Here is a 19350-nt window from a genome sequence, read left to right on the forward strand (position 1 = left end):
GTCCATTCCTCGGTAGGGTACGCTGTCTGGAGAAATGCGATTCAGTTCCCTTGTCCGGCATTAACCTCGCAATCCCTCCCCCCCAAAAACCAGCCCATTGTCAACATTCCTCAGACCGATCGATCCCCGTACCTCCGGCTCCGCCCACCATGGCCTCTGAGCACACGGTCACGCAGGCCCTACTAGAGTGGATCAATAGCTTCGCGTTAGGTAAAACCATTAGGACCACGGATGAACTGACTGACGGGTCCATCATCTGGGAGGTCTTGCAGGATATCGACCCTCAGTACTTCCTTGACGAACTCCCTGAGCGCAACGCATCCGACCATTGGCTGTCCAAACTACAGAACTTGAAGCATGTCCACAAACTTGTGGTCAACTACATTCGCCAGCAGCCCGACGGCTGTCCCTCCGGTCTCGATCTCGCACCTAACCTAGAGGTGGTCGCCGAAAAAAGCTCCCTGAAGGACACCAACAAGCTCCTGAAACTAATCCTCATCGCCGCCATTCGCTCGCCCAACGCGACGTCCTACGTGGAGACTCTTCAGAGCCTGAGTACTCCAGCCCAAGAAACCCTGAAGAATATATTTGAAGAGGCAGAGAATGGCCAACATGAGCCCGCTGACCCCGAGGACGACACCAAGGAGGATTCTACCAAGCGCGACCATCCCGTCGATTTGGAGCTACAATTTGAAGAACGGGTGGGGAAGGTGCTGGCAGAGAATGATCGTCTGACGCATGAGAAGAAGGAACTGGAGAAAGCATTGGAGGACCTGCACAATCGTCTGGCCCGGCTTCAGGAGAACAATGACACCCTGCAAACTCGTCTCGCGTCTACGGAGGATCGGCTTGGGAACCTTAAATCCGGCAAAGGCGATCTAGGCTTCAATGCGAAAGCCCTCGAAAGCAGAGCTCGCCAGCAGGAAGACATCATCGCCTCGCAAGAAACCAGGCTGTCGGCCGCCCAGGATGAAAACGACAGTCTTCGAATGACTGTGGAATCCTTGCGCGTGAAGAACGAACGGTTCCAGCGACTGCAGGATGATTACGACGTGCTTAAAACGGAGCGAGACCAGCTGGCCCGGAAAGCCAACGCAGCGGAGAAATATCGTTCGAAGCTGCAGGCTAGCCAGGATTTTGAGAAGGAAAACCAGGCCCTGAAAGTACAGATTAAGGATCTACAGCAGCAATTGAAGGACTCCGATGCGCAGCAAAGATGGACTTCGGAGCGCGAAGTTGAACTGGAGGAGTATCGCAGGGTTCTGCCGCGTATTGAGCAGGAGTGCGGCGACGTGCAGAGCATGAAAAAACAACTCGAGTTCAACAATCATGCCTTGAAGGAACGTCTCGATAGTGCCGAAGAACAGCGGGAGAGGGACGATTCACTGATCAGCGAGCTGCGAGAACGAATTCGAGAACTCGAAGGTCCTCCCGGGAGCCCATCTCTCACTCCAGGAAGTGAAACGCCGAAACTGCAAGGAAATTTGCAGAAGGATTTCGAGGAGATTGGAGTCAAAGAGTCTCAGCTGTAGGTTTACCCCTTTTCAACGCTGGTCTGGGTGAGCTAATTTATTACTTTAGAAAATCCGAGAATGAGGAACTGAAGAAAGAGGTCGAGACATTGCGGGGACCGTCTGCTCCTGTATGAGCCACCAAAGGGAAATTTATGTTAGATGCAAGACTGATGATGACACAGGTCGATTCCCAGGTTGAAAGCTTCTCGGAAGCTTTCACCGAGACGCTTCAACGTGCTCGAGAAAACTCCACTCAAGGGTATGTCAGTCACAAACCTAATACCTCAAAACTAACGTGTATCCCAGGGATGAATACTGGAAATTGTACGATCAGTTCACCACAACGCTCAAAAAGCTGGCGGCGGCCCAGGATGCCCTCGATGGCACCAGACGGGCACTTGATGATGCGCAAGCTACCAGTGAGTACTCACCTTACAAAGCCAACGCAATCGAGCCCTCACTTATTGTCTGCAAGCTGGCTTTACCGGCCAAGAGAAGGAAGATCTGATCAACAGCCTGCGAGAGAAGGACTCCGCGGAGTTGGCCCAAATGCGGAATGATTGGGACGAAACCAGCCAGAAGGTCCATTCCCTTCAAGCCGAGATTGACGCGAGTCTGGCTTTGGTGAATCAAACTTGCACCGAAAGAGATGAATTGCGAGCAGTGCTTGATGACCGGCAAGCCATGATCGCCGAGAGTCGCGTGGAAGACCATGAGACTATGGAGGAAATGAAAGCGCTCTTAGCGGAGATCGCCGGACAGGACAGCGGTGATACATCGGAGGCCTCTCAAAAGTCGGGCGTGGAGCTCACGAAGCAAGTGGTTGCGCTGATCGAGAAGAACCTGGAAAGGCTGGCCAAGCGTGCAGAGGTTAGTGCTGATCTCCCCTTCTGCGCAAACTAGACCACCCGATGATACTCCTGTCGGTGGAGTTGCCTCAGGCTTAAATGCTTGTTTGGCTCTGCTCTTGGAGCTATTCATGTCCAGGGAGCCCCCAAAGCTAACGTCGAGGTCTATTCGCAGTACATCCACAATCAAAACGAACACATCAAATTCCTCCAAGAACGGCTGAAGCATTTTGAGGAGGACACTGATAATGGGATTAGCAGAGAGCGCGAGGTAAGCGAATATCATGCCAGCTGGAATCTATGGCAGAGCTACCAATCAATCAATATTGTCCCTGTTCTCTGCCATTCCATGCTTATCGATGCTAATGGGCTTTTAATTCATGCAGCTTGAACTCCAGAAAATCATCGATTCGCAAGCTCGGGAACTCACTCTGATGAGCTCTTCCTGGTACGAGATTCAAAGCCGGCTACAGAGCAACGGCACGATCTCGAGATATCGGCATGGGTCTAGTCTTGCCGATGCGCAGAAAGGCTGGCTAGCAAGACAACGAAGTGTAGTGGCGGGTCGATAAGGTGAAGGCCCAGTCGATTCAAATTAGGCGATTTTCCTTTTTCTTTTTTTCTTCTAATTTTTACTTTTCTATGAGGGCCCGGGGGATCATTTTCTTGTTTCTATGGTCTCTCTCCACTCAGTTTATATATTTTGTTGGTCTGATTCTTTTCTGCGTATCCCTACCCTAGATTGCATTGTCACGCTATGTCGAGTTTTGTACATATATACTACCACCACCACCCCATGTGTGTTTTTTTCTTTCTTTCTCTCTTTTTCTGCATCCAGAGTACATCATTATAGATATTCCAGTTAGCCATTGTGGTTATCAATCAACTAATATAGACGTGATGGTGAAGGACGGATCCGGTCTGGTAATTAAGGGCCTATCTGACCAGAGCACGGCGCGGTCTATCATGCCAAACAAGACTCAACAAGAAGGTCAAAACCGGTCCAATTGTACATATTATCGACTTTTAAATATATGGTACATGCACATGGTGAACATTTCGATGTATTCACCTTAGAGAGAAAAAATTCTGCGAGAGGTCTGCCGTAGGCGATAGGCGTGTCAAAGTCCTAGGCAGTATATTCCATCATACCCACTGTCTGGGGTGTCTCAAAACATCCATGATCTCCTTCTCTCGGTCCTTTTCTTCACCCAGCTGTTCCTCTTCCACACCAGATGTCTCAGTTCGAGTTCCTGATACGGGGTCCATGTAAGCCCAGCTGGCCGTGCGCGGAAGACTCATGAGAATGCTCTCAACACGGGCATTCGGCGTACGCAGACCGAAGCTTGTGCCGCGGTCATAGACCAGGTTGAACTCCACGTAGCGACCCCGTCGGAGTTGCTGCCACTCCTTCTGGGCAGGGGTAAACGGCATGTCCTTTCGACGCTCAATGATGGGGATATAGGAGGGCAGGAAAGAAGCAAGTCCGTCTGAAACGAAGGAGAAGAGTGTCTCCTGGGGGTTTTGGGAGGAGCTAGATGAGGATTCTAGGAAGTTGGCGTCAAGATCGTCAAAGAAAATACCTCCGACACCACGCGCCTCCCTCCGATGGGGCAAGTAGAAGTACTTGTCACACCACGCCTTGAACTTCGGATAATAAGTCGCGTCGTGTCTATCGCAGGCGTCCTTGATAGTCTGATGGAAATGTTTGGCATCTTCAGGGAAAAGGTAGGTTGGAGTCAGGTCGGTGCCGCCGCCAAACCACCAATTTTTGTCGCCGTTGATGGGGTCCTTGGGATCCGAGGTCTCAAAGTAACGATAGTTCAGATGCACAGTGGGGGCCATGGGGTTATGAGGGTGGAGAACGAGGGAAAGGCCGGCAGCGAAAAAGCTCAGGGAATCCACGTCAGCGCCGACGAAGGACTTGTGGTCAGCGCGCATCTTTTCAATGGCGGGTCGAGGTAATTCTCCATAGACGATGGACACATTGACACCGGCTTTCTCAAAAACATTGCCGTCCTGAAGGACACATGAAATGCCACCTCCACCATTAGGGCGAGTCCAAGTATCAGCCTTGAACTCCTTGCCATCGATCTTGCTGAGCTCCTCCACTATCTTCTGCTGGTGTTCCTTGATCAATTTTTCCATGCGCAACCGCATCGGGGAGGTTTCGCTGATTGTCGACTGCTTCTTGAGAGCCTCGTCAAGCTCCACTATCGAAGGAGAGTCGAGTTCGGTTACATCACCCGTCATCTATTGAAACTAGCGTTAGACCATCTCATGTAGACCGTGGAGGGGGTGCGAAGATTACCATGGAATATATCAGAGCTCCAATGAACGGTACGCCGATGGCAAGACGCAGGTAGGGCCTCCACACGGTGAAGGGCTTGGGTTCCCTAGGCTTCTGCTCCGATGAGTATTTGCGGAATGACCCGTGGAAAGAGCGAGGAGTTCGGCATGTTCGCGACGAGAGAGGGCCTAGAGACCTCCGGAGAGGTATATATGGCCGGGACAAAGACATCGTCCCAGAAGATTTCGCGGTTGGCTGATCGGGCTGATCGGATGGATGAGGATCAGGTGGTGTCGGGAAGCGAATTGGAGGGCTATAGTCCAGCGCCCACACGTTTTCAAGTCCGGCGCCTAGGCTCTTCCAAATGAAGGAAAGGAAAGGAACCAGCGAGCTTGGGGATTCCGAAAGTGAAACATATGGGACCACACTGCAACTCGGCGGTGTTTGTACGGTTTGCACTGTTTGCCTGGTTTGTGCGATCACGTGGGAGAGGCAGGCTCCCCGACGGCGAACGGGCGCAGTTGAACCAGACCAACTTGGAGGGGTGAGTCATGAGAAAGGATCGGTGACGTCCATGATATCTGCTATCTGAGCCACTGTGCTGAGGGATGGTGGATGACAAGAGCCCAAGGAACGGGCGGTTCCAGGCACGGCACCTATCAAGTGCTTCACTGTTTAGCCGCTGATCAAGTGGAGGCAGCTATGGCAGTGCAGAATGGCCGTCACCGGGACATTTGCGGCCAAATGACCAGCGAGAACGCCACGTGAAGAGACAACAGACCGCGGGTTCTGGAGGAAGCCGACAGCAAGCGCAACGAAGTCCGGGGGAAGGCCTGAAGGCAGCGGCATCTCCCAGAATGAATGACCTCGAGCACCTGATCCTGACTCACGTGTGGGGCTGCTCACCGCCTCTACCCCGTGATCCGCTCCGACCGGGCGGCCCTTATCAATAGCAGGCATGACGCGGGGCTGTCGCCTTCCGTCTCCCTTTTGTCATCATCCTCTCCTCTCCATCAGTATCACATCACCTTGTTCTCAACTTCTCATCTCACCCCGCCTACCCACAGCATCGGTTCATCAACGTTCGCTGGTTCCCCTCCGTTCATTCTTACCTTCTGTGTGCTAGTTACGCCCATTTCTATCTACTACCCGTCCAGCTCCACTTCTACTATCCGTCAATATGCGTTCCAAGTTCAAGGACGAGCACCCCTTCGAGAAGCGCAAGGCTGAAGCCGAGCGCATCCGCCAGAAATATGCAGACCGTATTCCGGTATGTAGGATTCATTTCCCCTGCCCATCCTCACCGTGTGGACGAGGAAAGACCGCTTGCCTTGCCTCGTGCCCGTCGTTCACCGCCTGTTCCCTGATCCCTGTTCCCTGTTCGAACCGCTAACCTCGTCGTCGATGAATAGGTGATCTGCGAGAAGGTCGAGAAGTCGGACATTGCCACCATCGACAAGAAGAAGTACCTTGTACCGGCAGACCTCACCGTCGGGCAGTTCGTTTACGTCATCCGCAAGCGCATCAAGCTTTCCCCTGAGAAGGCCATCTTCATCTTCGTGGACGAGGTCCTGCCGCCCACCGCCGCGCTCATGAGTAGTATCTACGAGGAGCACAAGGACGAAGACGGGTTCCTCTACATAACGTATGTCCGCCCGCGTTGGATTTTCGGTCCTTTGCCCACCTCGTTGCTGACGCTGAGACATCTAGCTATTCTGGGGAGAACACCTTCGGTGAATGTTGAGCCTCGCTTGGTCACCTCTAGACCCAACGTAACAGTCCACAAAGTCAAGATTTTAATTCGGGTGATGGGTGTGGTCGACCAATCCGCAATACGGCGAAGGGCGGAGCCAGGCTTTGCGACGGTTCATTCATTCCTCTTGTGTGTACGGGCGTTTATCCGGAGTTTTCATTCATTTTATGAACGTGCTTAGCAGATATCTTGCTGTCCTTCTGATTTGAATTCAAAGTTCATTCTTCCAGAGCTGTAACCTGAAGGATACGTAGCGTAGAGGGTGGTGATTCTGTCTTTCGATGAACTGCATAAAACCGCATGTAAGTACTTCACTCGGTGCAAGGGATGCAGGAACGGGTCGAAGATTGGGGTTGAGACAGGATTCGATTCGATTCGATTCGAATGTGCACAGAGAATCCATGAGAGGCAAAGCAGCGAAAACACCGGAGATCGCTGGACTAAGAAAATAAGGGGATCGAACGACAGCACCAGACAGGGAAGATGTCTGTGATGTCCATACCTTGCGTCAGTGGGCCATATTCCGGAGGATAAATTAGGTGATTAGTAGTTAGTTATTAGTTTGTTAACTAACTATCGCGACTGGCGATGGGCGGGGATTAAGTAATCGCCTCCGAATCGGAAGGCAGGACGAAAGCTCCGAGCCGGCGCAGAGTCAGTCTGTCGGTGATGGTCTATCGGCTTTTCCTCTCTCTTTCTCTCTCTTTTCTTCTTCCTGGACTGCTCTGTATCGGTTGTGCCATTCTTAGGTTGCCTCTGTTCCGGATCAGCCCCCAGGTCTTTTCTTTTCTTTCCTCTTTCTTTCTTTCTTTTTTTTCCACTCTCTTCTTATATAAAGTCAATCAAAAACCTAGAAAAGAAAAAAAATCTCTCCGTCTACCCAGGAACACAAAACAACATGTCTCCCGCCATTGCTCAAGCCGGGGCTGGCTCCGCCTCCAAGGATGTTAAGAAGGAATCCGCAACTGCTCGTCTCTTGGGTTCTGGTGTGTATTCCCCATTCAAACGTTGTCGGACGATTTATCAAGTGCTAACGACACATTCCAGGAACCGCTGGAATTGCGGAGCTTTTGGTCTTCCACCCGGTACAATTTTGCCTCCCCAGTCGACAGCGTTCTCCGCCTAGGTCTTTGATCGGTACTGACACGACTTAAAGGTCGACACCACCGCAAAGCGCTTGATGAGCAACCAGAGCCGGGTAAGGCACCGATAACTGTTCCCCGAATGTGTTTCTGCGACAGGAACTGACTCGATGGGATGCGCTAGATCACCAACGTTAGCGGCTTCAAAGAGGTTGTTTTCAAGGAATATGCGACGGCTCCCTTCGGTCGCAAATTCACCTCTCTTTTCCCCGGTCTGGGCTACGCTGCCGGCTACAAGGTGTGTGCCCATGTCCCAAAGCCCCGACGCCGACGGTGATTGGCTGACAAAGACCTCAAGGTTCTCCAACGTATCTACAAGTATGGCGGACAGCCTTTCGCCCGAGACTACTTGGCTAAGCACCACGGAGCCGACTTTGACAATGCTTTCGGAAAAGGATCCGGCAAGGCCATCATGCACGCAACGGCCGGAAGGTTGGTCTTCCATTGCCTTGGTCTGACACCGTTGTGTACAAAACCTCACTGACAACTGATTGCAGTTTGATCGGTATCGGAGAAATCGTTCTTCTTCCTCTGGATGTTCTGAAGATCAAGCGTCAGACAAACCCCGAGGCTTTCCGTGGCCGTGGTTTGTTCAAGATTATCTCTGATGAGGGAATGGGTCTTTACCGTGGTGCCGGCTGGACTGCGGCCCGTAACGCCCCCGGTTCCTTCGCGGTATGTTTCCCTGGCATCGGTTGACGTTGCGATAGGCGACTTGTAATTTTGATGGCTAATACGTGGATGTGCAGCTTTTCGGTGGCTCGGCTTTCGCCAAGGAATATATCTACAGCCTGAACGACTATAACTCGGCCACCTGGGGACAGAACTTTGTCGCCTCGGTCTGCGGTGCCAGTGCCTCCTTGGTTGTCTCGGCTCCTCTGGATGTGATCAAGACCCGTATCCAGAACCGCAACTTCGAGAACCCCGAATCCGGCTTCCGCATTGTGTCCAAGATGCTTAAGAACGAGGGCCCGACCAGCTTCTTCAAGGGACTGACGCCCAAACTGCTGATGACTGGACCCAAGCTTGTTTTCAGCTTCTGGCTGGCTCAGACGTTGATTCCTGCCTTCGGTCAGGTCGTTTAAAAGGCCAAGCCAAAGATAAAAAACAATCAAAAAGCGAAAGCGATTCAAGCCAAGAGCGGATGGGTTATTTACCATGGAAGATGTTCTGGCTATATTCTTCCTGTTAATCTCTTCTCCCCTTTTCCAATTTTTGTTTAATGCCTTCCCCATTTTCTTAATTTTCTCCAGCTTTTCGGTGCCGTGATAGAGCATTCTGTTGGACCATTGTATTTTGATAGACAGCTTTTTTTTTCTCTTTTTTTATACGGGTTAGGATTTTAGGATTTCATGAAACTCCTCTTAATAAATCATAAATCATTTGCGTGTTGCAGTAGAAGCTGTCCCGTATTTTTCTTGAACACCGAAAGCGCAGACCGTCGACTTGCCCCGGTGGTCATCACGTGACCATAGCTTGTCGAGCTCTATTCAGCTCCGTGATCTTGTTCGCCTTTCTCGCCGCCCCGTTCAATTCAACGCACTCCACCTCTCTTCGGCACTGGCCACGATTCTCCCACAATGCCCATCTATCTGATATCCAAGTGCGTCCACACTCCACAGCCTTCTCTCAGCCTTCGAGGCCAAGGGAGGAGCAAAATGAGGGGGAACCGACAAACCCTCTCCGTTGTAGAGGATGCAGGGAAACCCCCGAGACTGTCAACTAACCAAGTTACGATGAACTAGAGCCGCCGACCCGGTGTTTGCCGTCTCGATTGGCATCGCCGCCGCCCTGTCCCGGGTTCGTCGTGATCAGCGCGAAAAATATCCCGAGCGAGCTGCCGAGATTGGCTACGGGCAAATACTACAGACGGGAGGCCGAAGACTTCAACGATGGTGGGCGGGAGATTTCCAGGGGTTATAATGGGGTGGATGGTGGTGCCAGTCGGTCGTACTGGTGGAAAGGCCAACAATCATTCTTTCTGCGTGGAGTACGAGGGAGTCGGGGTGTTTGAATATATATTTAATGGAATCGAACTCTACGGCGCGGATATTACCCTGCAACTCTATTTAGGGGCGCATTTGCAATGTCGTGGGTGCACCGGTTTAAAAGCACAGTAAGCATAGTGATCACTACAAGATACAACTACATCAATGAAGAGCAAACCATTTTTTTTTTGTGAATATGATTGAATTGGTCATAAAGGAACTTTTCCCTCCCAGATTTTCTGCATCGCAGATTATCATGCATCGAAACTCAACTCGAATCTATGCAGTCATGAACAAAAGAAGAAAGAATCCCATAATTTCGTTAAAAGACATGAAATTAAAACAGGAGAACGTTTGAAAGAAAAGCCATTACTGCCAATCGCCTATGCGCAAAGAGCCCAGAAGGAAATTAAGAAAAAAGGAAATTAAAGGGTGAGAAATCGAGACGTTTAGTCAAGCTCCTCAGGGCGCTCCTCGACCTCGTCAGCAGTGCGAGTGGAGCCACCGGGGGCAGCACCGCCGGGAGCGGGACCGCCGGCACCACCGTAGGCAGCGGAGATGATGGGGTTGGCAACGCTGAAGAATGGGTTAGCAGCTGGTCATTGGGACTCGAAAGCGGGAATTGATGATTGAACATACCTCTCAAGCTCCTTCTGCTGGGACTCGTACTCGTCCTTGGTGGCGGTCTGGTTGCTGTCGAGCCAGCCGATGATCTCATCGATCTTGCCCTGAACCTTCTCCTTGTCGGAGTCGCTGATGGTGAGCTTGCCCTCGTTGAGAGTGTTCTTGAGGGAGTAGGCGTAGGACTCGAGACCGTTCTTGGCCTGGATACGGGAAGCCTCAGCCTCGTCCTCCTCCTTGAACTTCTCAGCCTCGGCAAGCATGCGCTCGATGTCCTCCTTGGAGAGACGGCCCTTGTCGTTGGTGATGGTGATCTTGTTGGTCTTGCCGGTACCCTTCTCGATGGCAGAGACGTTCATGATACCGTTGGCATCAAGATCGAAAGTGACCTCGATCTGGGGGACACCGCGAGGAGCGGGGGGGATACCGGTGAGCTCGAACTTGCCGAGCAGGTTGTTGTCCTTGGTACGGGCACGCTCACCCTCGTAGACCTGGATCAGGACACCGGGCTGGTTGTCGGAGTAGGTAGAGAAGGTCTCGGACTTCTTGGTGGGGATGGTGGTGTTACGCTTGATCAGGGCAGTCATGACACCACCGGCAGTCTCGATACCCAGGGAGAGAGGGGAGACATCGAGCAGCAGGATCTCGTTGGTGGACTTGGAAGAGGTGTCACCAGACAGGATGGCAGCCTGGACGGCGGCACCGTAGGCGACGGCCTCATCGGGGTTGATGGACTTGTTGGGGTCCTTGTTGAAGAAGTCGGAGACCAGACGCTGGATCTTGGGGATACGGGTGGAACCACCGACCAGGACGATCTCGTGGACGGAGGACTTGTCGATCTTAGCGTCACGGAGGACACGCTCGACGGGCTCCATGGTGGAGCGGAAGAGGTCCTGGCAGAGCTCCTCGAAACGAGCACGGGTGATGGAGGTGTAGAAGTCAATACCCTCGAAGAGAGAGTCGATCTCGATGGAGGTCTGAGCGGCCGAGGACAGGGTACGCTTCGCACGCTCGCAAGCGGTACGGAGACGACGCAGAGCACGGGCGTTGGTGGTCAGGTCCTTCTTGTGCTTGCGCTTGAACTCGTTGACGAAGTGGTTGACGAGACGGTTGTCAAAGTCCTCACCACCCAAGTGGGTGTCACCAGCGGTGGCCTTGACCTCGAAGATACCCTCCTCAATGGTCAGGAGAGAAACATCGAAGGTACCACCACCCAGATCGAAGATCAGGACGTTACGCTCGCCGTCGTCCTTCTTGTCCAGACCGTAGGCAATGGCAGCGGCGGTGGGCTCGTTGATGATACGGAGGACGTTCAGACCGGCGATCAGACCGGAGTCCTTGGTGGCCTGACGCTGAGAGTCGTTGAAGTAGGCGGGGACAGTGATGACGGCGTTGTTGACGGTGCCACCGAGGTAGGCCTCAGCGGTCTCACGCATCTTGATGAGGATCATGGAGGAGATTTCCTCGGGGGTGAACTGCTTGTTCTCGCCCTTGAACTCAACCTCGACGACGGGCTTGCCGGCCTTCTCGGCGATCTTGAAGGGGAAGTGCTTCATATCGGCCTGAACCTCAGCATCGCCATAGCGACGACCGATCAAACGCTTAGCGTCGAAGACGGTGTTGTGAGGGTTCATGGCGACCTGGTTCTTGGCCGCATCACCGATGAGACGCTCGGTGTCGGTGAAGGCAACGAACGAGGGGGTGGTACGGTTACCCTGGTCGTTGGCGATGATTTCAATGCGGTCATCACGGAAGACACCCACACAGGAGTAGGTGGTTCCCAAGTCAATACCGACGGCGGGGGCCATTGTGTGTGAAGTAAGAGAAGATGGAGGGGTTCGTTAAAGAGAAAGGAAAGAGATTCGTAAGCGTGTAGAAGAGGAGACAGATATGGGGTATAATACAAAGTGAGGATGTCTCTCTGTCTAGCAGGTCAAGACTTCAGATGGAGTGTAAAGAAGAGGGAAAATTTTTTGTCTGGAAGAGAAGAAGAATTGTGCGAGAGCCAGCGCTGATATAGTGGAGGGCGGTGAGTTGTGACTCCAGCGAAGCTTCTAGCAAGCGACTGGTTCGACGGGCATCCATCGGTTTCGACGGTCTGTTGCCGCTTTTCTGGAACCCTCACTTTACGTTCTGGGCCTTTCCTGTTCTTTCGAGATCCTGCCTTTTTTTTTATTTAATTTTTTTTTTTTTAATTTTTTTTTTCTTTATTATTTCCTTCCTCCTCTGCCTCGAACCTTCTTTTGTCGCTGTAGAAAATCTCCTAATTTCCCTCTACGGAATTGAATTCCACTCTCATGGCGGACAATCCGAGGGGCAGCAGAAAAAAAATCCCCCCAAAATTCCGGCGGGTCGATGACGCCGTTGGCGGGGTGAATGGATGACGTAACGGAGTAAAAAAATCGAAAGGCTTTCGCTACCAGAAAGTGCCAGAATCCGCCCATTCACTTCGTCATTCTGAACCGGGCAGAAAGTTGGTTGTTCCGGTCGAGATTGATTTCATCGACCTCTAGGTCCCTTGGAGCTAGCTGTCTCAGATGAAGTCACATTCACCACTCCTACGGAATACGGAGTAGTACTTGGATCGCAGATTGATGGCCTCAGGATTTTATTGCGTCCTCAGGCCGCCATATAACAGGGCCAGATGCCAGTCCCGTGCCTTTTTTTTCTCTCGCTCCCCCTGCTCCGTCACGTGCGTGGTCTACTGGAGGAAGCACTCTGTATCCGAAGGTCTCCTAAATATGCCCTCAGGAAAGCAAAGGGAAAAATTCAATGATGATAGATATCCGTAACCCCCCATCACCCTAATCTACTCTCCTATATTCCCTCCTCCCCCTGAAGCACCAAAGCAGTAGAATGTTTGTTATGGTTACGGGCCAGGGCTCACCCCGTCACGGGAGCAGCGCCCGCCGATCGCCGACTGCCCGGCAGCCAATGAGCGCCCCAAACACCCTCGAGGTGAATCTCCCCTTGCGACTGGAAGGGCCGCTTGTTGTCTTCTCTACAACTCAATCCTTCACCTACTTCTCCCTTAACTTGACTTAACCCTCTTTCCCTCTCTCTCGCTACCTCGGATTGTTGTGATCAATTCTTCCATCCGTTCCCTTCCATCCACCAGCCAGATTCTTTCGCCGACTCTACCTAACTCCCTCCTACCTCCACATCTTTACATCTTCACATCTTCACAATGGGTGACAACAACCAGGCCACGACCTTCGGCAACGACCCGGCTGCCAATGCTTCCGATGCTGCTGCCTTCGGCAAGGGCAAGGGTAAAGCTACCGAGGACCCTACCGCCATGGAAATGAGCATGGATGAGGAGGAGGAAAGCGAGAGCGAGGGCGAGGACATGGTGAGTTTGTCTGGACATTCCTGGATGTACAAGCGCAGAATTGGCTGACTTGATGATTGCGATTGATAGATCAACGACGGTATGATCCCGCCCCCTCCCTCGACTGGCCCCTTGCCGTCCTTTGGCCTGCTCTGGCCGACTCCTTGAGTTAACTTGACTGACTCCCTTGGCTCTTGCTCCAGATGACGACGACGATGATCAGGACACCCTTGAGCCCATCTCTTCCGATAACATCATCAGCGGAGGACGGCGCACTCGCGGAAAGAACATCGATTTCCAGGAGGCTGCCGAGAAGCTTAAGAACGACGACATTGACGATGATGACGATGACGAGGACTTCGCACCCAACGAGGACAATGACGACGACGACAAGATGCGCCAGTAGCTGCAATTTTCCGTGGTGATTGACGAGATACCCAAAAATCAATGAGAAATGAAAATGCTACAAACAAGCAAAAATCTTGGGAACAAGTAGCGCAACTGGGAAACATAGTGGCCGGCGCAGGTTAATCGGGTGCTTTCTCTGTCTTTACTCCAATAGTTCGTATTTTTCTTTAGCTGCGAATCTAATTGCATACGAAAGTCTATGGGATTGGATATCGAGCATCCTATCAAATCTCCAGGGCCTCCGTAGGACATTGGAGATCTAGTATTCGTAGCAGGTCTGCCAGCACGTGCCTCCACAGGCAAGGGTGCTCCTCCATCCATGTCGGATTACAAACTCATCTGACGAGGGTCGTAAGTCTTGCTAGGACACTCATCTACTAATGGAAGGTACATCAACTTACTACTGTATTCCGCCGTATCTAATGATTCCCCCGGTAACCTTGACTGCTCTCACGTGCGGGTAGTTGGGAAGGTTGCGGTACGGCACGCCACAGGCACCCTTGTAGTAGCCACTTGTTCTCGACCGTTATCGCCGAAAGCAGTTCAAACAATCATTCAGATGCCAAACTTCCGGTCTTGAATTACTCCACCATGTTTGTTGACTAGCAACTTAGCACCAGATTCATGAACAAGAAGCAAGAGGAGAAACACAGAAAAAGAGCAAAAAATCGATCCTACTCTAATACCTTCACTACGACAACTGACGATCTGTTATGGCTTCACGGTATGTTTGTTGATCACGACAATGGGTGTGCCTCCTATGATTGAACTGATGTGTGCTGATTTTTGGGACGAATAGATTCCCACGCTCTAATCTGCATCAACGCGATCCCCGCGCTGCTTCGTCTCTTTTTGACTCGTACGGTGGCAATTCTCGACCCGCCAGTAGGTCACCCGGCCAAGTCGGTGGGTATGGGTATGGAGGATACCCTGGCCCTGGAGGGGATGGGTCTTCGAACGGCGGTGCTACGGCGGGAGGCTATAGAAGCGCGACACCGAATGCGAAGTGAGTGGCCTGGCAGTTGGATCTGTGATGTGAATGGCTTATAAAAATACAGGGGACAATACTCGGATGCCGTCCTTTCCCATCTCGAATCCCAGAATGACGTGGAGGTTGAAGGAATCAGTGCGAAGGTGAAAATGCTCAAAGATGTAAGCCTGGACTGGACTGGATGAAAACCAAACCATATCGGATGCTGATGTCGCAACTAGATCACACTCGCTATCGGCGATGAAATCCGGGACACCTCTACTATCTCAGAGCTAAACGATTCATTCGACAACACACGTCTCCGAATCCGAGGAAACATGAATCGCATGCTGCGGATGGCTGAGCGGACTGGCGTTGGCTGGCGTGTGTGGCTGGGGTTCTTCCTGGCTGTGTTCCTACTTTTTGGGTATGTCTGGCTGACTTAAATTGGAGCGTCAGGACCTTCTGTTCTGCAGCCCTGCTTCATCCTCAAGGTGCTCTCCGCAGTGCCATCTACCCATATCCGTCAAAGCAATGCCCACCCGTGCACAAGGGCCTCCTTGTACAACCGCTTTTGTTTATATAATTTCGAGGTTTGCCAGCTTAGCATGATTACTGGACTATGGCGTTTCCCCTTTTGGCGTTGTGCTTTTATCAATGTTCTATCCTGCGATGGGATTTGCATCATCCAACTAGATTCTTTATTTCCTTCCCTGGTGCCTCATTTTCAATATTCCATTTATAGAAAAATGGTTGTAACTTAGTCTCATGTACCATATCGAACCACCCAGATTTCATCATATTGCATACCCGGGTTTCAGAGTCGCCTTAATCCAGTATGGCTGTTCCAGTTGATGAGGGCTTCTCTATTCCGATCATTCTATGTTAATGACTGCGAACTGGAGCCAAGGTTCTGGAATTATTTGCATTTCAGTAGTTATATGTTAGTGGTTGGGTATTGTCTAGCCTTACAACTATCTAAGCACTTTCGCAATTCATCATTATGGCTCATAAATAATCATTAGCATTAATATATTGAGTAGACTAAAGCCCCGAGAACGATGAACTTTCAGGGCTCAAAGCATTAAGCTCACTGCCGGATTTCGCCAAACTCCCTACTGCCTGCTGCCATTCGATCGCAGAATACCTCAAACTCATAGCGAACGGGGCCGAAGTCCCTCGATCCCGACGTAGAGCTGAAGCATATGATACACGTGCCATTTCAATGTTCCGGATTGACTGGTCATGGTATTCAGTCAAAGCTATCCCTGGGGCCGCCTGTTCGTCTTCTAGGGAATCTGCCGAAGACACTTCGTCGGCTTGCTTGACTGGCCATAGAAGCTCGGAGGTCATCTTCATCGACTACCATACTGCTCGAATTAAACGCATCGCCGCCGCCACTCCATCGTTGGAGGAACCGTCGCTGGGCCTCCGTCTCTTGCTGCGCTGGCGCCGGAGGGAGTCCACGACTGCTAGTGGTGCTCGCTCGAAGGCTTTGGCTTAAATGTCCCTGCGTGAAGCTGACCTCATCTTCTTCGTCGTCGAATTCGGCATCTGTATCAGTATGTTGCCATTCCTCTTCTTGCTCGAGGCGATCTTCATCTGCTTCAGGAATATCGTCGTCTAGATCGTGACCCATGTCTTCACTCATTTCATCACTCCCTTGCTCGTAATCACCACTCGGGATGTCATCGTCCAAATCTGGCTGATTGTTGAAGTCGTATTCGTTCTCTTCCTCGAGTCCTTCGTCGTCATCGTCCTCCGGAAATGCTTCGGGGATATCATCATCGAGGTCTCGTTCCATGTACCCATCCTCGTCCACCTCGTCGTCCTCTTCAAGGCCTTCCTCCCCTTCCTCCACGAGACCTTCCGCGTCTGCATCCGGAATGTCGTCATCGAGGTCTCTTTCCATCCCCGTGTCGTCTTGTCCCTCGCCATCTGTCTGGCCATTCGGGCCCCCACCCATCCCTTCCATGCCCTCCATGCCCGGGTCGACGGCAGCGGCAGCAGCGGCCATCTCTGCCGCCGCCGCCGCAAGGGCTTCTTCTCGCTCTGCCTCTTCTTCCTTCATCCCTAGCATAGTTTTGGCACACCCTGCGGGTTTGATCCACGAGTACCCGAATAAGGCGATGTTGTTTTTTCGGACACGAAGGGCGCGCTCCTCCAGCATTAATGATGACAAGCTGTTTCCGGCCCCGGCAGAGGACATATGCGCACGCCCGTACAAGTTATGACCGCCATTGCGACGCGAGTGTCCTTGCTGCGCGTCTACCGTCGGTTGATGTTGTTGCGAGGAGCGGTAGGGTTGAGAGGAGCCGAACCAGAGTTCGTGAGACTAGTTAAGAAGAGATGGGTTAGTTTAGGAGCTTCACCGGTTCGGATTTGATAGCAATCGAGGGGTAGCTAGCGAAGACATACATCGCGCGGTGTGATAAGAGGGAGTGAAAGCATTGTCAGTCAGATGGTTGGGTCAGCGGGAAATGGTGCGTGATCTCAGGGGATCAGTTGCAAGGAGTTCGTCAGGATCGTCAATCGGAGGGCGTTTCGGGACGTTCGTGTGTATGCCGACCGGGTTATCGGTGTGTTTTTCGAGTGTTGTTCCGGTAAATCTCGAGCCTCAGATGGCAATTTCTTGGGGCTTTGTCTTGGAGTTTGTAGAATTTGTTTTCCCGAAGTTTGAGGCTGCTATTTTGCTATATATGCGCATGATCGAGCGCACTCAAGCCATGCATTGTGGTGGAGGGGAGAGGATGGATCGAAGAAGCTCCGCGGAGCACGGTAGAAACAATCAAAGTAAGCTCCGCTCCACAACAAGGCGGAGGGGCCAATGCGGGTGTCCAAACATCTCGATTGATAGACTTGTCCGTTGATGTTTACAATAGCGAGCACCCGGAGGGCTCTTAGAATCACTGATTGTTAAGAAGCAAATACGGGCAATATAATTGAAAATTGGAAATACTGGGCAAAAGAATAGGGCTCTAAACAATCCAAAACAAAATATATGCTGTAAGAAGGGGAAACGGCGCGAAAAGCACGTGCACCCTAAAAACCCTAAAGAAGTGAAAGAGCGAAGTTGCTAATAGAATACATTGCATTTCCCCAGAAGATCGGTCACCCTAATGCAGTATTAGAAATATGTAGGTATGGAGAGCTCTTCAATTTCGGGTATCATGCTAACAGGTTTGTCTTGTGCAGTCGAAACACTGTATATCTCACAGAAATGATAAAACAACACATGAAAAATGCTTGGTCAGGAAGGAGGGCTTTGCTACAGCTTTACCAGTTGCTAGAAATGCCCATGGACTCTTGTTAGGAGTTATCAGACAAAATAGCCCACAATATCAGTAGATGCTCTCTCACCAGAATGCCATTGCAGCTCTTTCTAGACAAAAATTGCTGACAGTATCATATATATCCCCCTCAACTAGTGACACTAACTCGCTATAAACCATGCCCGGCTCCATGGTACAACATATTGCTTCACCGAGGCTGCACACAGAGACTGTAGATCTCAAAGAAGCCCCGAGCAGAGCAGCCGCGGCTACTCTGATGACGTCTTCTTCCCTCCATAGGACATATTAGATGGAAGAATGGTGTCTCGACCCGATATGACTAGAAACACACCATCTGAGTTCTCGCGAAGACCAGAAGAACTCCGTGATAGACAGCCGGTCAATTCCTGATCATGGGACAGAGTCAATTTCATGTCCATCAGCTGGAACACAAATAACAAGAGCAACTCTCGAAGCCAAGCCCCCCAAAGCATGGCTCGATTCGTGATTATACAGGAAGTTAGCATTCAAGGTGGCCTGAGTTATCTTGGGCATCAGTGTCTTCCATGAAGGCTCGGCAGCTGCAGAATCTGGACAGATTCTGGATTCACGAGACTTATCGTCCGCGGTGCATGCCGGTCGCAACAACTGATTTAGCCGAGCGCTCAAAGAATCTTGGAAAAGGCCCTTCAATGATCGCTTTCTCCTCGACACATCGGGGAGATTTGTTGACCAGACAAACATCATTTGTTGTTGTCGCTGAGCCTAGGCGATCAACTCTCATCAGATCACCGGCTCAAGGCCAATGGTATGCAGTTTCGTCGAGTTGGATGTGGCAGAGCATCATCAGGCCACAATGATATCGATCCAACAAACCCAACTCGCAGGGCATGGACATATCAGACCACGGGCACCAGGTATACCGTCGTTAGGCTTCAACCAGCAAGACCGATCGCAAACCGGCACCAATCCAGGACGCAAGACATGCTGTGACGTCGCTTTAGAAGCCAAGTACGTCGCGATAACAATAGGAAGCGTATTGGGCCTGCGCGAATCACCTACTCCTCGCACAACGCAACAGCTGGTTTAGCGCCATTGCCAGTACGGCAGGAATACGGTGCATAATCACCGTGATCATAATGCATCGGTGCTCGGAGATCAACAGGCACAAGGCCGACCGCCAGTTTCTCCATCGTCATCCTCGCCTGCTCGT

At 51.5% G+C, this 19350-nt stretch overlaps 9 protein-coding genes across 9 annotated transcripts; 6 read left to right on the forward strand and 3 right to left on the reverse strand.

The window, feature by feature from the left end:
• Window positions 1–149: 149 nt before the first annotated feature.
• P170DRAFT_364690 (putative microtubule binding protein HOOK3) lies at window positions 150–2934 on the forward strand (the record flags this gene model as incomplete). The annotated part of the gene is made up of 7 exons (XM_024844656.1): window positions 150–1528; window positions 1582–1642; window positions 1697–1773; window positions 1821–1933; window positions 1990–2384; window positions 2538–2633; window positions 2749–2934. The coding sequence occupies 7 exons, from the start codon at window positions 150–152 to the stop codon at window positions 2932–2934; spliced, it is 2307 nt and encodes a 768-aa protein (XP_024700675.1).
• A 574-nt stretch (window positions 2935–3508) lies between these two features.
• Window positions 3509–4883, reverse strand: hem13 (coproporphyrinogen oxidase; the record flags this gene model as incomplete). The annotated part of the gene is made up of 2 exons (XM_024851015.1): window positions 3509–4615; window positions 4674–4883. 2 exons carry the CDS (start codon window positions 4881–4883, stop codon window positions 3509–3511), a joined length of 1317 nt encoding a protein of 438 aa, XP_024700676.1.
• A 949-nt stretch (window positions 4884–5832) lies between these two features.
• P170DRAFT_478339 (autophagy-related protein 8) lies at window positions 5833–6396 on the forward strand (the record flags this gene model as incomplete). Its single annotated transcript, XM_024853553.1, has 3 exons — window positions 5833–5922; window positions 6065–6297; window positions 6363–6396. 3 exons carry the CDS (start codon window positions 5833–5835, stop codon window positions 6394–6396), a joined length of 357 nt encoding a protein of 118 aa, XP_024700677.1.
• A 692-nt stretch (window positions 6397–7088) lies between these two features.
• P170DRAFT_439142 (putative mitochondrial GTP/GDP transporter Ggc1) lies at window positions 7089–8921 on the forward strand. Its single transcript, XM_024849769.1, has 7 exons — window positions 7089–7391; window positions 7453–7490; window positions 7562–7603; window positions 7672–7785; window positions 7846–7979; window positions 8045–8222; window positions 8297–8921. The coding sequence occupies exons 1-7, from the start codon at window positions 7304–7306 to the stop codon at window positions 8630–8632; spliced, it is 930 nt and encodes a 309-aa protein (XP_024700678.1). The 5' UTR covers window positions 7089–7303; the 3' UTR covers window positions 8633–8921.
• Window positions 8922–9074: 153 nt separating this feature from the next.
• P170DRAFT_439143 (uncharacterized protein) lies at window positions 9075–9686 on the forward strand. Its single transcript, XM_024849770.1, has 2 exons — window positions 9075–9150; window positions 9293–9686. The coding sequence occupies exons 1-2, from the start codon at window positions 9128–9130 to the stop codon at window positions 9468–9470; spliced, it is 201 nt and encodes a 66-aa protein (XP_024700679.1). The 5' UTR covers window positions 9075–9127; the 3' UTR covers window positions 9471–9686.
• Window positions 9687–9984: 298 nt separating this feature from the next.
• Window positions 9985–12210, reverse strand: hsp70 (molecular chaperone Hsp70; the record flags this gene model as incomplete). The annotated part of the gene is made up of 2 exons (XM_024854954.1): window positions 10175–12210; window positions 9985–10111 (listed from the first exon to the last, which is right to left on the reverse strand). The coding sequence occupies exons 1-2, from the start codon at window positions 11962–11964 to the stop codon at window positions 9985–9987; spliced, it is 1917 nt and encodes a 638-aa protein (XP_024700680.1). The 5' UTR covers window positions 11965–12210.
• A 1014-nt stretch (window positions 12211–13224) lies between these two features.
• Window positions 13225–14097, forward strand: P170DRAFT_439146 (histone H2A.Z-specific chaperone CHZ1). Its single transcript, XM_024849771.1, has 3 exons — window positions 13225–13508; window positions 13578–13587; window positions 13691–14097. The coding sequence occupies exons 1-3, from the start codon at window positions 13344–13346 to the stop codon at window positions 13891–13893; spliced, it is 378 nt and encodes a 125-aa protein (XP_024700681.1). The 5' UTR covers window positions 13225–13343; the 3' UTR covers window positions 13894–14097.
• A 355-nt stretch (window positions 14098–14452) lies between these two features.
• P170DRAFT_512081 (SNARE domain- containing protein) lies at window positions 14453–15678 on the forward strand. Its single transcript, XM_024854955.1, has 4 exons — window positions 14453–14619; window positions 14695–14901; window positions 14954–15047; window positions 15108–15678. Exons 1-4 carry the CDS (start codon window positions 14609–14611, stop codon window positions 15309–15311), a joined length of 516 nt encoding a protein of 171 aa, XP_024700682.1. The 5' UTR covers window positions 14453–14608; the 3' UTR covers window positions 15312–15678.
• A 192-nt stretch (window positions 15679–15870) lies between these two features.
• P170DRAFT_389129 (uncharacterized protein) lies at window positions 15871–17800 on the reverse strand. The gene is made up of 2 exons (XM_024845858.1): window positions 17284–17800; window positions 15871–17200 (listed from the first exon to the last, which is right to left on the reverse strand). The coding sequence occupies exons 1-2, from the start codon at window positions 17314–17316 to the stop codon at window positions 16118–16120; spliced, it is 1116 nt and encodes a 371-aa protein (XP_024700683.1). The 5' UTR covers window positions 17317–17800; the 3' UTR covers window positions 15871–16117.
• Between the last annotated feature and the right edge of the window lie 1550 nt (window positions 17801–19350).

This window comes from Aspergillus steynii (assembly GCF_002849105.1).
Source record: "Aspergillus steynii IBT 23096 chromosome Unknown P170scaffold_7, whole genome shotgun sequence".
Lineage (NCBI taxonomy): Eukaryota > Fungi > Ascomycota > Eurotiomycetes > Eurotiales > Aspergillaceae > Aspergillus > Aspergillus steynii.